The 16,365-nt window shown below is 35.8% G+C and overlaps 2 protein-coding genes across 2 annotated transcripts; both read left to right on the top strand.

Annotated features, from left to right (window-relative positions):
* The first annotated feature begins 1,605 nt into the window (after positions 1-1,605).
* On the top strand, positions 1,606-2,899 carry LOC128214878 (complement C1q tumor necrosis factor-related protein 3-like). The gene is made up of 2 exons (XM_052921581.1): positions 1,606-1,861; positions 2,359-2,899. Exons 1-2 carry the CDS (start codon positions 1,657-1,659, stop codon positions 2,853-2,855), a joined length of 702 nt encoding a protein of 233 aa, XP_052777541.1. The 5' UTR covers positions 1,606-1,656; the 3' UTR covers positions 2,856-2,899.
* Positions 2,900-5,437: 2,538 nt separating this feature from the next.
* On the top strand, positions 5,438-14,537 carry LOC128213035 (HMG domain-containing protein 4-like). Its single transcript, XM_052918516.1, has 9 exons — positions 5,438-5,709; positions 7,619-7,860; positions 9,078-10,116; positions 10,360-10,448; positions 10,882-10,981; positions 11,706-11,770; positions 12,177-12,404; positions 12,836-12,928; positions 13,801-14,537. The coding sequence occupies exons 1-9, from the start codon at positions 5,634-5,636 to the stop codon at positions 13,966-13,968; spliced, it is 2,100 nt and encodes a 699-aa protein (XP_052774476.1). The 5' UTR covers positions 5,438-5,633; the 3' UTR covers positions 13,969-14,537.
* The last annotated feature ends 1,828 nt before the right edge of the window (positions 14,538-16,365 follow it).

Below are 16,365 nucleotides of genomic sequence, written 5' to 3'. Positions count from 1 at the left end.
CTCCCTCTTTTCCATGGTAAGAGACAGATTTCATGCATTGCATTGCATTGTATTGTATTGTATTGTATTGTATTGTATTGTATTGTATTGTATTGTATTGTATTGTATTGTATTGCATCGCATCGCATCGTATTGTATTGTATTGTATTGTATTGTATTGTTAATCAGATCGTAAGGGTTCGCGGCCTCCTCATGGCAAACTTGTAAGTTAACAAAATCAGAAAATATAGTTGTTGTAGTTATCCATAGCTGTTAAATATAACGTACTAGGTACTAATTGAGAAAGTCAAAGGGTCGTGTAAATAATATCTACTAAAAATACTAAAAATACTAAAAAAATATATATAGCCTCTTGGTACACCGTGGCTCGAAACACATTGTCACTATATTTACGTGTATAAAACACTTAGTAGGAATTAATTTTATTTAAATACGGAAGGAATTATTGTCCAATCTTATCTTCTGATGCAACAGTAACGAATTTTGTACAGCTGCTTACATTGCATACTCTTTCTTCAAAATGTGCAATGTAGTTCATAGCAAGGATGGACATTGCTATTTCAGAGAAGGAAAACTATGGTGATGAAGTGTTCGTGGGAAAATGCAAAGGTAACGCACAAGTGATTGAAAATGCTACGCTAAAGGCAAAAATGAATTTTGGAGATGATGTTCTTGTTTTCTTTTTCAAACCTTCTATGACGTGTTTCACTTTTTCAATAATCATTTTCATTATGATTAGTATAGCAACCGCTAAACAATTAATTTTGACCAGTGTATTAATACGCTTAAGCCAGCCTCTAAAGGCAAATCTATTCGCTAAAATACAGAATTACTTAATCAACCCTTCGTCTCTTCAAGGACTTGTTCACCTGGTCGGACAGCAATAACACATTATTGGCAACCAGCGGATACGATTCCACGACTGGTATATTCGTCAGCTGTTGATAGCCTGTAGTTTCGATCAAAGCATTTATTGTGTTTTCTTCAGGTCACCGATTCACTAAATTGTATCTATATTCATGGAATTATGGGCGGCTGCAGGCTCCGATTTCGCCGTCGTCTCAATGACAAGTAGAAAGACAATGTCCGTCCCGATAAACACATACAAACATTCACGTCAGCTACCATAAGCACGCGCAATCCATACTCTCGGGAATTCTGATTCGACAAGATCCGAGCAAAGAGCTGATAACCGGTTAAAATGGATATGTTGGCACTATTAGATTGGATTGCATGCAGTTAAAGTTATCGCCGTTGTCTTGATGTTGCTGTTTTAGTTTTAAATTAAGTTCGTCTACAGTCATGGAAATGATGAAAGCTCCCTTAAAAAAGGTTTTGAAATAATATGAAATAAAGAATTCATATCGTTTTTTGTTTTTCTTTTAGTTGTATTTGAACATAGATTTGTACATGTTATCATGCTGTCTGGATTAGTGATAATAATACACTGAAAACTACAGGCACTAGTCCTGTAGGTGATGATGATTATGTTGATGATCATGTACATGACTTTTTTTGGCAGAAATACGGTAAATTGTACTTAAGGAAATATAATATATAAACGACAGCATTCTTATCTTGCTCACATATATGTTGAACGTATTTACAAATTATTGTTCATTCTATCGTGCTTAGGGCATAAACGTGTCACTAAAAATGTGGCGTTTGATTTGTGTTTGTTTCATATCGGTCTGTTTTTACGGTGTTAAATGTGACCCCGCCAGCAGAGAACCGCTTGCAGAATTGGAAGAAATAATCACCAAGAAGCTGGAAGCGAGATATGACAAAGAAATGGCCGAAATGAGAAAAAAGCTGGCCGAACAGGAACAGAAAATCGTAGAACTTACAAACGAAGTTAATGGTATAGTATTTTTTAGGGAATAATTCAAGATAAATTAAGAATAAGTTAATAGTATAGTATTTTTTAGGGAATAATTCAAGATAAATTAAGAATGTTAACACACTAACAGAAGTTTGGCAAAAATATAATATTTTTGTCCTTAACAAAAAGAAACTCCGGGGACAAGTCCAGTAGCTCATGGCAACACTATTATATGGCTTTAAAGTGGCACAATAGGTTGATTGTTTTTTTAATTATTTTAATGCACTAATATGTTTCACTCATTTCACTTTAATCATCAAAAGAAAAAAGTATATAATTTGTGTACTTTCAAAAACTAAAAAACGATAATTGAGCGCCCTTTTAACTGGATAATTTGTGGCCACGTAGTCATCAATTATCTTGGCACAAATCATGTATGTTTTTCTTTGTTTTGATAATAAAACGTCAATAAGTTAACTTATTTGGTTAGAGATTTTTTTGACAAAACGTGAAATTTGCAAATTATTTCTTTCAAGATCGTAACAGAGTGACGCGTCAGGATTGGGAGGAGACCGAGGTCGCGTTTTTCGCCTACATCAGGGACACCACGGGGCATATTGGCAACCAGCAAGTTGTCATCTTTGATCACGTGATCACCAATATTGACTCAACCAACTCCGTCGGCGGATACGACCACACGACCGGCATATTTACTGCACCATTGGACGGCCTCTACGAATTTTCCATGACGTTGTTAAGCGGGTTCGACGATACTAACACGCACTATGCCTTCCATCAAGGCAACACCCCATTGACCTCTATCTATATTGACGGAAACACCGGCGGTCAACACACCTGGGCCATCGGATCCGCAACCGCTGTCGTCTCGATGACGAAGGGCGAGACCATGTCCATTAGACATACGAACCCGACGAATCCACATGCGCTTGAAGGAGCGTACCAGAACGCCGGGCAGTCGATGTTTTCAGGCTATCTTATCAGAGCTCACTTCACAAATGGAATTGTTGGATAAAATGTATAATGTGGCCTAAATAATTACATTGCAAGAGTAACTTTCGCTTCGTTTATGTTTCCTTCGGCTTTAAAGCTGCACTCTCACAGATTGACAATTTTTATTAGTTTATGCATATGAATGAGCCAATTTTTGCGCAAGTGTCTGGAAATTATTGATATAAGTCTGCTGACAAAAGGTCAGATCGCATTTTATCATATGTACGTTCGTAAATTGATGTTTTATAGCTAAAAGAGTTACTAACGCTTATAATCCAAGATTCTATATGTTTGATTTTTGTGGGAAAAAAACATGTTAACATTTTGAATGGTGCCAAATATAAGCCCCATTTCCAGTTCGAGAAACAACAACATATTATTATAGGATTGACAGCCGAAGTTTGATTCTGATATAAACTATGTCTTTCAATCTCTCCGCAATTAAGATCATCAGAATGAGTAATGAGCGGTTTAGCGTGCTAGAACTCTTATTCCATCCATCGGACGTCGGGTATCATGAAAAGGGCTGAGGCTTTCGTACATGTACATTCAATCAGCACTACACCAGAAGATTTAATTGCAGTAAGAGAGGTAATGGAGGTAGGGGGCACATAACGGGACGACCTGGTGAAATCTAATGCATCAGTCAAACTAATGACAGAAAGGGTATTCCGTGGTCGCTACCAAAGGTGGGACCACGGTCCTGGTTTATAGGTTTGTGGTGGGACACATCCTACGAAAACACATTTGGATTCTAGTAGTAATTACGTACAAAAGATGAGATAACGAAAGTGTTCTTTATAAGTTTGGTTATTAACAAATACTTTGTGAATAAAAATAAATAACGGCAGTTTGGTATCTATGAATAAATGGCTTCAAGGGCGCTTAAAGAAGTTCTTGTTTCGCATCGAAAATGCTTTCAAGATGCAGGGGCGTCTTCAAGAATTGGAGTAAGAGGGGTGTAACTATATAAGGGGCACAATCTTTTGACATGCGCCCCTCCATCAGAACTGAATTTTAAATGGTTTAAACTGTTGACACAGTTTGCTTTTATTTATAAGTGCTTGTCAAATTTCATGCAGCTCAGATGCCCAAACGTGGTAAACTGTTATCAGCACACCTTTAGGTGGTTAAACCAAAACAAGTTGACCATGAGAGGTTTTATACAGCAAAGAAAGCGTCAGGAAATTTAAATACCACATTTGAATAATGTTGAACTTCCCCCATTTGTTAACATCAGAATTGTCGAAGATAGATAGATAGACGGTGATTGTAGAGCCGAATGCTCCTTATGATATTTTTGAAATAAATAATTTATACTACTTACCAGGCAAAATCAGGTTCCCACTGTTTTCCCACTTTTTAACATTTCGCCGCCATCTTACAGCTCAGACTCAAAATCATCACTTAAACTGTTTCAGATTGCGGAATGCGTGTTCCCCCCTGATACTGGACAAGGTTTGGATGTTTGTTTCTGATGCCTGCTTGGACCATGTGGTGACGTTTGTTACGTTCTGTTTAATCCTCGCTTTACAAATGTCAACTGTCCGTGCAATAAGTCGATATGAACATGAACGACAAAGAACACCTAATCTAAACAAAAACAGATCAAGGTTGTAAAAATATCTGCATATAAAATATGCCCTACCGAATTACAAATTGACATAGGTGATCAATTAATTAGTATTAATTAATTTAATTCCGTCCTAATTGTTCCTCGAACGCATTGGATTATCCCATTTTAGACATTCGGTCAGGCTTTGGTGAGAATAGGGGTGACGTTATAATTTCAAGCTATGAAATCAAATAAAAATCGAACTTTATTTTCAGTCGGTATGACATAACAGAGAAAACATTACCTATGAATAGATATTGACCGACTTCCGTACTGCGGAGGTCTCCCACTAAAAAGAGTTCCGGCTCCGTTCACCTGTGGTTGCAGTGACGTGACATTGTCAAGGATGAGTGCATATAGAAAGGAATATCTGACAGAAAACTGAGAACATTAAGTTATAAACTTTTGTGAGTTTCGGAAATTTATTTACGTACATATTTGACTATACGCACATTCAGAACCCGGTAAAATCCAACACTTAGAGCACCTACCATGAACGCGGTGCTTGATAAAACATGATTGGTACATGTACATATTCTTATGATAAAACATGATTGGTACATGTATATTCTAATGATAAAACATGATTGGTACATGTATATTCTAATGATAAAACATGATTGGTACATGTATAGTCGTCAGTCGTCAGCACGAATTCTTGTTTATCACCGCATTTACGCGCATAGAGTTCTCGCGCTCCTTTGAATGGAGTACAAAACACGAACTCGGGGAAATGTGAAGTAAAACACTTGTCATAATATAATGTTGTAATAACTTGTTTCACAATCGTTGTAAAAATAAATATGTTAAAATTAAGCTAAAACACTTGTCAGTGCACGGAAAGGAAGCAAGTCTCTCTCTCTAACCGCTAACGAGACAACGCACGCACGGATTCTTAAAAAAATAACTTTCAATTTTAGTTCAACCAATCATTTTTTACAGTATGTTTTCAATAAAATATTCAAAGTGCAAATATTAAAAGAAGGATGAAATGGACAAAATATTTTGTTATTGATTGACAGGGGAGAGTACTGCGTCGGAGACTGAAATTATTATTGTGCCGTAATAGTGTTGTCTGTTACCATGTAGCGCGTTGAGTGTTGTCTGCAACCTTTCAAATCCAAAAAATAAAAATATAAAATATTTCAAACTTTTGCTTGGTTTTGAGTACTTTCAACAATTGCAATGTCCTCCAAACGAAAACGTGATGTTGAAGAATCGTTTTCATCGCCAAGTTCAAAACAAATGAAGATGGAAGAGGGTAAGAGACTCAGAAGAGAAATTATTTGTAGTTTGTTGTTTCTGTAATTTGACTAAATTCACTTACAAGTTAAATGACAAATTGCCTTTGTTTTCACAATATTGCTGTTTATACGTAGTATCTAAACAAAAGAATGCACATAGGATGAGTTCAACAAAAATGGTACGCCTGTTACCAGGGTTTTTCCCAATAAAAATTCCCAGTCAGAATTTCCGAAAATTCTGAATAAACAAAGAAAAAAAACACTAATGAAAATATTACAATAAACTTAATTTCCTTACACGCAAGCGTTAATTCACAGAGACAAACAATGCTAGTATAATATCCGGGTCCCGGTACCGTAGCAGGATGTATGGGTGCAGATATCTTAGTAGCCTTTCCTTGTCAGTTTTCTTGTTGACCTCCATAAATAGCTAACAACTGCATAGTAGTTTATCACAATGACTCCACTGTTATGTAGATAAATTTGTAGCCCATCAGAGTTTTCGACTTGCAAAACATTTTTTCAAATAAAAAAGAAAAGCTGGGATATAAATTTTACCAAAGGATATCTTATATTGAATTTGATCACTTCTAGAAAATATCAAACAATGCAAAATACTATCAGAAAAAACTGAAAAAGACTGACAAAATTTAGCCAATCAAGATATTTTTTTAAGCAATCAGCAATTTGGATGCATTTATAAGAATTTGCATGCAATGTCAGGTGCATCAATCCCTGAGCACAGAACTTGTTGATCAAACAATTATTTCAAAGGGTCAAAACAAAGGGTGTAGGGTGTTAACTGAGTCAGTGTAGATTATGTTGCAAATACAAATGTTGAACAGTTTTTAAGTACTATTCATTGTAGTATTATTATAGATATTATATCCTTTGTAATTATTTATGAAGAAATTCCCAATTTTGCCAAAAACTCCCAATATCACGGTATAGTTTGTTTTTCCCAATTGCCCCTAAAAAATCCTGGATACTGTTTTGATGTTAATTATATGGAGATTTACACAATGAAATAAAAACATTATTTATTTATAACAGTGAAATAACATTTTGACATTTTTCACTGTTATGAAAATTTAGGCAGCTTTCAATGCCAATTCAAACTTTAAAATCCATAGAGCTCAGACACTATTTCAATGAAGTTATTTCTTAAAAGATGTAATGTTCGGAGACTATTTGACCTGCTTTTTTGAAAAACTATAATTAAGTGTAATTTAATAATTATCCATGTTTGGCTCATAATAAAAAGAAAATTTGTTTGATTCAGTAAGAATGCAATGTATTTCACCTCTGACAGGGACACCAAAAGTAAATACACCACTTATGAAAAATAGCTTTTGTTGCTTACTCTGTGAAATATATATTACGATTTTACACTGAAACAAACAATTATCCTATATAATATTGGGAATTTTATGAAGCATATTGGGACATTCTGTCATTTTTTTTAAAATTGGGAAGTAGCCCAATTTCAGCCTAGCTATTGAAGGTGAAAAAACTCTGAATGTATATTTTCATGCACCCAGTTTTTTTTGTAATTTTATGTTGATTAAGTTACTAATACCTGACTGCTAAACAACAATTATAACAGTCCAAAACACATGAAAATCCCTTTTCAAAATTTAACCCATTTTATAACTTTCCGTACATGAGAATTTTGAGTCATGTCTGATGTGCTCTTTGCAGTAGAAATATTGAAAAGATCAACAGTTTATGAAAAACAATACATTGTACATGTTTGTGAAAAATATATATTATTGTGACTACATTATGGTACTTTCTTGCCTGTTTACCTATTATGTCTCATGTTTGTAAATGAGAGTCTAAATTATTTAAAATATCTCATTTTTAACTGCCAAACTAGCTGTTAAAGTAATAAGATCGTTGACACCTTAATGTTTTTCGTTAAAGTGACGAGGTCAGGGAGGGTGAGAAAGAAGCCAGCAAAGTTTGATGACAGGGTTGACATTGATGGTAAACCAGATGTTGTGCCAGTAACTACATTAGTAGAAACTCCAAAAGTGACCATTCCTGCTCCAGCTGTTGTGAAGCCAGAACCGTTCGAAGAAGTGCCAGTTGCTGATGAATCCATGGTGGATATAAGAGATGAAATGTTTGAAGACTCTGGCAGTAAAGGATCGAGAGCTCACAGGGTAGGATCAGTTTGGCGTATCTTAACCAAAGTCAATGAGTTATACCTCTTCTGTACCAAATACATGTATGATAAGCGTCCATCTCATTAAGTATTTGCTTTAAATTTGAAATATTTCCTACTTAAATAAAAAATTATGTTCATGAATAAGATGCATATCTTTTCCTGAAAAACACCAGAGCAGTTTGAACAAAAGCGGCATCAATTTCAATAACATTGTTAACTTCCTCCATTTCAATTGAAAATAACAACAAACCTTTAAAATATTAATAGCAATGAACCTTTTACAAATGATCATGAAACCTGTATTGTAATAATTTAAAAAAAAACTCTTTAATAGATACAATTCTGTTTTAACTCATGGGTTCTTATTGTAATGCCATAGATTAAAACAAGAGTCTGTTAAAAAGATTTTCAAGAATAACCACAATAAAAGGAATTACATAACTGTGGCACATGCTTGAAAAGATGTTCATATTCCATTCCATCTGTATCATACTTGAAATGTTTTATTTGAAAAAAATGTCTTTATTGGAATCATTTTTATTCAAATTCTTAAATTTTCTAAGTAACTATTGATTAAGGGGTTTACCAAATCTCTTGTAATTCTAACGCAGCTATCAAGAAAAATGTGCAATATGATGCACAGGCACAACTTATACTTTAGTTTATACATATAGGACTGAATACCTGTATTTATAAAAAAAATTAAATGCTGAAAAATGTTAGGTGACTAATTTGAAATATTGTTCAGTACATGTACCGGTAAATATTGTATCAATCATTTAGTCAGTTAAGCCCCTAGGGTCTTAGTTCAGTTATGTGTCTGTCACTGTTATCAGTATGAACATCATGATAAATGTTTTTTACAAACTCTTACTTGTTTCAATATTCAATTATTTTAGTTATTCTCACTTTCCTGTCTGCATGTACATTGCATCTTTCTGTATAAGATAACTACTTGTATATTTAACCAGGTTCTCACTTAAGTTAAATCTCAATAGTGTGTGACCCAAAGTCTGTTTTCAGAAAAAAATGCCAGGCCATTCTACATTGATGCATAAGAAATTTTCAAAAAAGTTTGAGTCCAAAAGCAAAAGTTTCATTCATAAGTTTATTGACTGCGAATTCTGATGTAGTGAGAACCATGTTAAATTTCAATAATAAAACATGATTCGGACATGACTCTATTTAAATCATGGAACATCTTCTATATAGCCAAGAAAGAAGTCTGCAAAGGTGTTGGAGATGGAAGAGTTTGAAGAAGCAGAAAAGAAAAGTACAACAGTCAAAAAGGAAATTGTCAAGAAGGTGAAATCTCCAGCAGCATTAAGTGGTGTAATCACAGGCCCATTGACTATTGCCACTACTCCTGTTCTTAAAATTAAAGACATCCCCACCATGCCGAAGGTGGAGCCAGTTGTGATGCCAACTATGCCCACACAGCTCACTCCTCAGAAGTCCCCTGTAGCTGGCTCATCCAAGTTGGCCTCACCAGGTTCATCTAAAACACCACCAGGGAACAAAGGCAGTGTCATCAAACTGCTGCTTAGCTCCCCAACACAGTCAGCACCATCAGTCTCTGCAGCAAACATTTCACAGTTAACCACAATGACTGATACTAAGCCTCCTGCTTCAGCAAAAAAAGCAAAAGGGAAAGGAAAAACCCCAGCCAGTGTACCTGAAACAAAGGTCACATCAAAAATAAAACAAGCGCTGGAATCTCCTGGACCAGGAACCATTCAAATCCAGCCAAGGATTATTTCAATAAAGAAAGCAGCAGCTGAGGAAGACTTGGAAGAGGATAGTGAGTTGGCTCATTTGGAGACAGTTGCACATACATCTAAAGGAAAAAAGGGGAGCAAGAAAGTGGCAGTGAAAGATGAATCTCCTTTTATGCCCCCACCTGCCCCCTCACCTAATGTGATTCATGTCGGACCTATGAATATCGGACTTGAGGTGAAGCAAGAGAATGAGACTTCAGTTAAGAAGGGCAAAAAGAGTAAAGTGAAAGGAGGGCAGGCAAAGTTGGACATGGGTGAAACAATGATGCAGGATGAATTTGGAATAGATCTGCCGGAGATTGAACTAGGTGGAGCTGGAAGTGATTCCTTTATGGACATAGATGATGACGAGGACGGTTTGATGATTCCGGAGGAGGAAGTGGAAACGGAGAAACCAAAAATTATAAAAGTTGGCAAGAAGAAAAGCCCAAAAGCTAAGGGAAAGGTGCAGCTTGGAGACATTCCATCAGCTGGTAAGACATTGGCCATGCGTAAAGTTCCTGTATCAAATAGTTCCATAGAGTGCAGGAAATCTCATATAGCAGGCTTTACAAATAATGTTCATGAAATGCTTTTTTTAACATGAATTTTGATTTATTAAAATAAACATGAATATGGCTTAGAATTAAAAGTAAAGTAATCAACATTAGAAAAAAGAATTGATGAAATTCATTTTACTAGGACTCAAGTTGCATTCTTCCATATTTAATGACCAGATGGTTCTGAACTTGTGATGGACCTTGGTGGGGACAAGAAGAAAAACATTTCCAAAAAGTCTGCCAAGTTTGATGATCCATATGATTCTGTAAGTACATGTTTACCATGTATTTTATTCTTTTTAAATGAAAAAAGTAAGGAAGGGAGGTTCAATATTCATAGTGTTTGTGTCATTGTCAGTGGCTGTGGTGCAAAAGTGTTAAACTTGGGCCATTGCACAGAAAATACAATACAAACATATACTGCAAATCTAATTACTCTCATAAAGACTTCAATACAAATAAAGGTTGTTCAATAATTAAAAAAAGATACGTTTAATCAGAAATTTATGTGCCAAATCATCTTTGTATGAAATAGCTTAACTCAAGTTATGCAGGCTGTTTAACTTTTTTTAACTGTGTTGAGCCAATCAAATACATATACGTAAATTGTTTTAAGCAATATAGATATTTAAAATGCATTATGTGTAATTTTTTATATGTGTGATGAATGCCCTTTAATAATGAACCGTATTTTCCTAGATTGTGAGTCAGTTAAACAAAAAGAAGCGAGCGCCAACGGCCTACATGATGTGGTGCAGTGCAAACAGATCTGCCCTGGTTTATGATAACCCAGGAATGGGTGGGTACACTTAACATCATTGTTTTATGTCTATGAAACTAAAAATAGAAATATTATATAATGATAGACTTATCATAGAGTCAAATTTGAGTCATCACTGTGATTTTTGTTGAGCCTTAACAAGTTGTCACAATGCTGGTCTTGTGTATGTGCATGTGTCTTGTCCCTTCGGTTTTTTGCCTGTCTGGGTTGTAACGTTGTCATTTATTTGGAGTTTAATAACTACACAAATACACACAATGAGGAGAAGGCATGCCACAAGGGCTTCCATTTAGAATTTAAAACTGTCCATCAATATTGGAAGTTTTTCAATGAAATTTGGAAGTTTAAAAACCATCTCACACCTATCTTATTATTGTGACAGTGGCGGGCAGGACGTTGTTGAGTTGTGACAACAAACATATAGTTCAATTTTTTTTGTTGAAAAGACTGACCTCATCTGTTATTATTTTACAATAACACTAAATTGAAGTACAATTATATGATAAGCTTTGATAAAGCTCACATACATGTATTTGGGACAGGCATTGTAAATGTCACCTTTTATTGGACAAAAAATTCATTTTGGAGAATGTAAATTTGACCAGTTTTAACCAGATTGGGCTGGTCTGTCACGTACCAGACTCGGCTGGTGTGTAAGATGTTTTGATTTCTTTATTCAACATCAATCTCTGCATTATTAATGATTTAATGGAGTTTTTCTATGTAAATGTTTCCATTCCAGACTTTTCAACCATCAGCAAAACCCTTGGTGAGATGTGGTCAAATCTCTCAGAGAAACAAAAACTGGTAATGAGAACGTAATTGTTATATTGCCGTTTGCAGCTTAAGTCACTCTCATCATTTTTCCGATATTTCTGTTCTTTTTTTCTGAGCGTTCTATACACATTTTTACGATACATATTTTGTGTTAATGTGTAAAAAAGTTCTTCATTGCCCATTAGTGGATGTCATTTTTGTTGACTTTTTTGCTATCAGGTAGTAGGGTAGAGAGAAGCATGACAAAAGAATCTTTGAATTCATGTTCTCTAATAATGTATTGGTAAAGACAGGAATCTGTGCAGAGCATGTTGGTATCTATCTTCTTTAAAAGTATATAAATCTCTTTTTGCTTTTTAACAGTGGTATTGCCTTTCTGAACTAAGTGGTGACATTCCTACTATCATGCCAATGTTATAGTCCCTTCTCTATGCAGGTATGGAAAAGAAAGGCGAAGAAGGCTGCAGGGAAAGGCTCCACGCTGATCACTACTGGTAAAGTACAAAGTGCTAGTGCCACCGGGAAGGTTCCCGCTGGGAAGATGCTCACAGCCCGACAGGCAGCTGCTGTGTCCCAGAAAGCCAACCCTGCCCTTGCTCAGGCTCTACTGGCTGCCAAGCAGGTCCGCTCACCAGTCCTTGATGATATTAACTCTCCTGTCAAGGTTGGTGATGAAATCAGATTTAATAAAAAAAAAAGATACATAACATGGCAGGAATATCTTAATATATCCCAAATGATTATCTTGCAGTGAAATATTCTTAAATATGTCCTCAGTGTTAGTAATCTATTATGGTTGCAAAATTAAGAGTACCTGTAAAACCATATATTGGCCTTTTGAAAGGTACATGAAGCTCAGAATTGGTTGATTGTGCAGCAGAGTTTCTCAGTTTGCCAGCTGATAAGCCTTTTTCATGCTTTATTCTGTGTGATAACTGCAAAAAACTGTAACATAATTAATAAAAAAATAGCAAGATGTTAACTGTTGGATTTACCATAGAATGTAGTTTCTATGCTTTTGTCCAAATTATTACCGTACAATGTTTTAAATTATTGTAACAGATTAAATTAAAACAATTTTATGTCATGTTTTAGGGTTTTGGTATTGAGCCAGTTGATGTGGCAGCCCACCTGAAGATAGTGGGAGAATCACTCAGCATCATCGGCATGAAGCTGCAGGAACACAGGGTAGGTACACAGGCTGTTCTTAACACACACTCATTTAATACCATTGCTAGTGACTTGGAATCCTTCTTCTTTTCGACCTTCAACCATAAAACAATGTCCATAAATCATTGATGTTGATAAAGTAATTACCCTTGTTTTATTCTTTGTTATATTTCCTTTTTATGCCCCCACAAAGTGGCGGCATATAGGGTTGCCCTTGTCCGTACGTACGTCCGTACGTACGTACGTACGTACGTACGTACGTCCCGAAGATTGTTTCCGATCTAATTCTTGAAAACCGTTTGTCCAATCCTCACCAAACTTTAAACACATGTTTGTGACCATAATATCTTGATCAAGTTCGATAGTCATGGAAATCGCTTTAGTCATTTAGGAGTTACGGCCCTTTTTTGCCAAAAATACTTCAAAAATATATGTTTCCAATCTAATTCTTGAAAAGTATGTGTCCAATCCTCACCAAACTTTACATACATGATTGTGACCATAATATCTTGATCAAGTTCGATAGCCATGGAAATCGCTTTTGTCATTTAGGAGTTACGGCCCTTTATTTGCAAAAAAAGACTTGAAAAATACGTCCCGAAGATTGTTTCCGATCTAATTCTTGAAAACTGTTTGTCCAATCCTCACCAAACTTTAAACACATGTTTGTGACCATAATATCTTGATCAAGTTCGATAGTCATGGAAATCGCTTTAGTCATTTAGGAGTTACGGCCCTTTTTTGCCAAAAATACTTCAAAAATCATTATGGCTTATTTTCTGTGACAAAAAACCGAAGTGGGGGCATCCGTGTCCTATGGACACATTTCTAGTTGCTATACTGTCACAGGTGTTATCTTTTCTTTAAAAGATCCTATTTTACCTTTGCAGGGTCTGATAGCTGTCCAGGGGAGTTTATCCGTGTTACTGGACTCTATGTTATGTGCAGTTGCTCCCCTTATGTGCCTCACAGCTGTATTGCCTGAGACTGACGGACTGCCAGCTGAGACTCACCTTAAAACACTAGACAACATTGCATACATTATGCCTGGACTCTGATGTTCACAGACTTCATATTGTGTATAGTGAATACACCCAGTTAATTGAGTATTTCTGCGGTCAATGTAGTTATGATCAGTTTGGGCACGGATGTAAATCATATAACAACATTGCATACATCATGCTTGGTCTATAGTCATTATGTTCCGATGTAAATTTGTATATATCTTTTTGTACATTTTCATCAATCTGTCTACATTGTGTGTTTATGGGTTTTTTTAGTATACAACTGCATTGTGTTGGCAACAAAATGTTTTATCTTCAAGGACTCTCGGAGAAGTGGTCAGATAAATCTTAAACGCTAACTCTGGCCAAGTGTTATGATAACATAGAGATCACACCATGTTTTCTTTTGGTTAATTGTTGCTCATTATTAGGATGGGTTTTGCAAGTCCAGTAGTGCAATAGTGCTTTTACCTGTTCTTTTTATCAAACATTTTTATTTATGAATTCATTAGCAGATTATGTTAAAACTATTTTGTTAAGTATATAATGAAACACTTCATGTCTTTATTCTTTCTTTGTTCCAATGGAACATGTTGACTTTATAATGCAAATAAACTAATAGGAAATTGAAATTATTCATGTTTTATATATATTATATAAGTGCAGTATTGTCAGAAGATCAAGGATAGTGATTGTTCACATGTGCCTGACTATATGCAAATTAAGTGAAAGAAATCTGTATTTTATTGGCCCATTAAAATGGGCCTTTTTCCTCATTCACACTATAGGCAATGCAGGTGACTGACATCAAAATCAATACCAGTTCTTTGCTTGTCCTGACCAACCTTCTTGTTAAATTTTAGTTATAGATTGGAAACCAAATCATACATAAAACAATATAAGTATCTTCCATGGCCGAGCGTGCAAGATAGGTTCATTCCGACCCGAGCGTAGGGTGTTTTGCAGAAACGCGGTTTACCGAGTTTCCGCAAAACACCCTGCGCAAGGGTCTGGATGAACCTATCTTACACGAGCGGCTATGGTAGATGCTTTTTCTCCCACCTCAGTTAAACAAAATTAAGTAAAAATGTATTTTTTTGCTGGAACTCTTTTGTGCTTAGTGAAAATAATTGCGTACGGATATGCGATAATTCGTGGTTGTCATGGATATTCAGGCAGTGATTCAGAGTATGTAAATGGTCTGATCGGTCTTTAAATAGTTTTAAGAAGAGTGAAGCATTATTTCTTGAAAGGTGCATGAAAACTGTTGTCTCGTGACATTTGAAGTGAGAAATAATTAACTAGCGTTCTAAATATTGCCACAAGACAAGGTTTCCATGATGCGCTACAGACAACAGTCTTCAACAAGGGAGGTAATTACAATGTGGTGACTATTAAAAGAATATCCATACGGGCACTTTATCTTCGTCCGTGGGCAAGATAAGAATTTCTAGCATGGTTAAATTAATGGATCTACTTATCTGAGGTGGGAGAAGAGTTTATCTCGATATCCTACAAGGAAATGGATCTGATGTTGTGTCAACAAGGTTTTGATAAAATCTCTAAGTAATCTTCTCTGATCATATTTGTGATGTTGGTTCTATGGACAGAAATCCTACAAATTTAATGAAAAAATCATTGGTAAAAAAATGTGTTTTTAGCATTAGCATGAAGCCCAGCATCCAGCGGTCCATCAACAATTGCTTCATATGACATCTCCTTAACAACCTGGCCAATTTAGATAGCCTACTTCACTAGGACATTCCTTACATGGTGTTCTTTCAAAATTGTTCAAGGAAATGAATTCCATGCCAAACTCTGGTTGCCATGGCAACAGAATAGAAAAAAAAAAAAATCTTCTTGACAAAAACCATGAGGCCTAGATATTTGGTATGTTACATTGTCTAGTGGTACTCTACCAAGTTTATCAAATTGTACCCCTGGAGTCAAAACCGGTCCTGCCCCTGGGATCACAAGTTTCTTGCATACCTATGTAGGGAAATCTTTGAAAAGCTTCTTGTCGGAAACCGCTAGGCCCAGATCCTTGATATTTTGTATGTAATGTAATACAGTGGTACTCCACCCAGTTTGTTCAAATTTCCCCAGAGATAAAACTGGCCACACCGGAGGATCATTAGTTTCCTAGACTTGTATAGGGAAATTTTTGAAAAGCTTCTTGTCTGAAACCACTAGGCCCAGATCCTTGATATTTTGTATGTAGAATCAAACTGGTCCTCCATCAAGTTTGTTCCCCAGCGGAACTGGACAAATTGGCACTTACATGGCATGGCAGCAGCTGTGGAGATATGAGCCACAAACTGAGTTTCCTTCTCCGATCCGTGTATGACATGTCACCCTCTCCAACCAATTTGAAGCACCAGAAGACCTTATCTGCTTACTCTGTGAGAACATAGAATCACTCCAACATATACTATCTTCTTGCCCAACAGC

Source organism: Mya arenaria, chromosome 13 (genome assembly GCF_026914265.1).
Source record: "Mya arenaria isolate MELC-2E11 chromosome 13, ASM2691426v1".
In the NCBI taxonomy this organism is placed as follows: Eukaryota; Metazoa; Mollusca; class Bivalvia; order Myida; family Myidae; genus Mya; species Mya arenaria.
This window is presented reverse-complemented; position numbering and strand designations above follow the sequence as displayed.

Bases quoted from the DNA above. Each gene is read 5' to 3' on its own strand.
- LOC128214878 (XM_052921581.1), top strand. From the start codon at position 1,657: ATGTGGCGTTTGATTTGTGTTTGTTTCATATCGGTCTGTTTTTACGGT. The intron at 1,862-2,358 runs GTATAGTATTTT...ATTTCTTTCAAG, and splicing joins ACTTACAAACGAAGTTAATG to ATCGTAACAGAGTGACGCGT.
- LOC128213035 (XM_052918516.1), top strand. From the start codon at position 5,634: ATGTCCTCCAAACGAAAACGTGATGTTGAAGAATCGTTTTCATCGCCA. The intron at 5,710-7,618 runs GTAAGAGACTCA...TTTTCGTTAAAG, and splicing joins ACAAATGAAGATGGAAGAGG to TGACGAGGTCAGGGAGGGTG. The intron at 10,117-10,359 runs GTAAGACATTGG...TTTAATGACCAG, and splicing joins TGGAGACATTCCATCAGCTG to ATGGTTCTGAACTTGTGATG.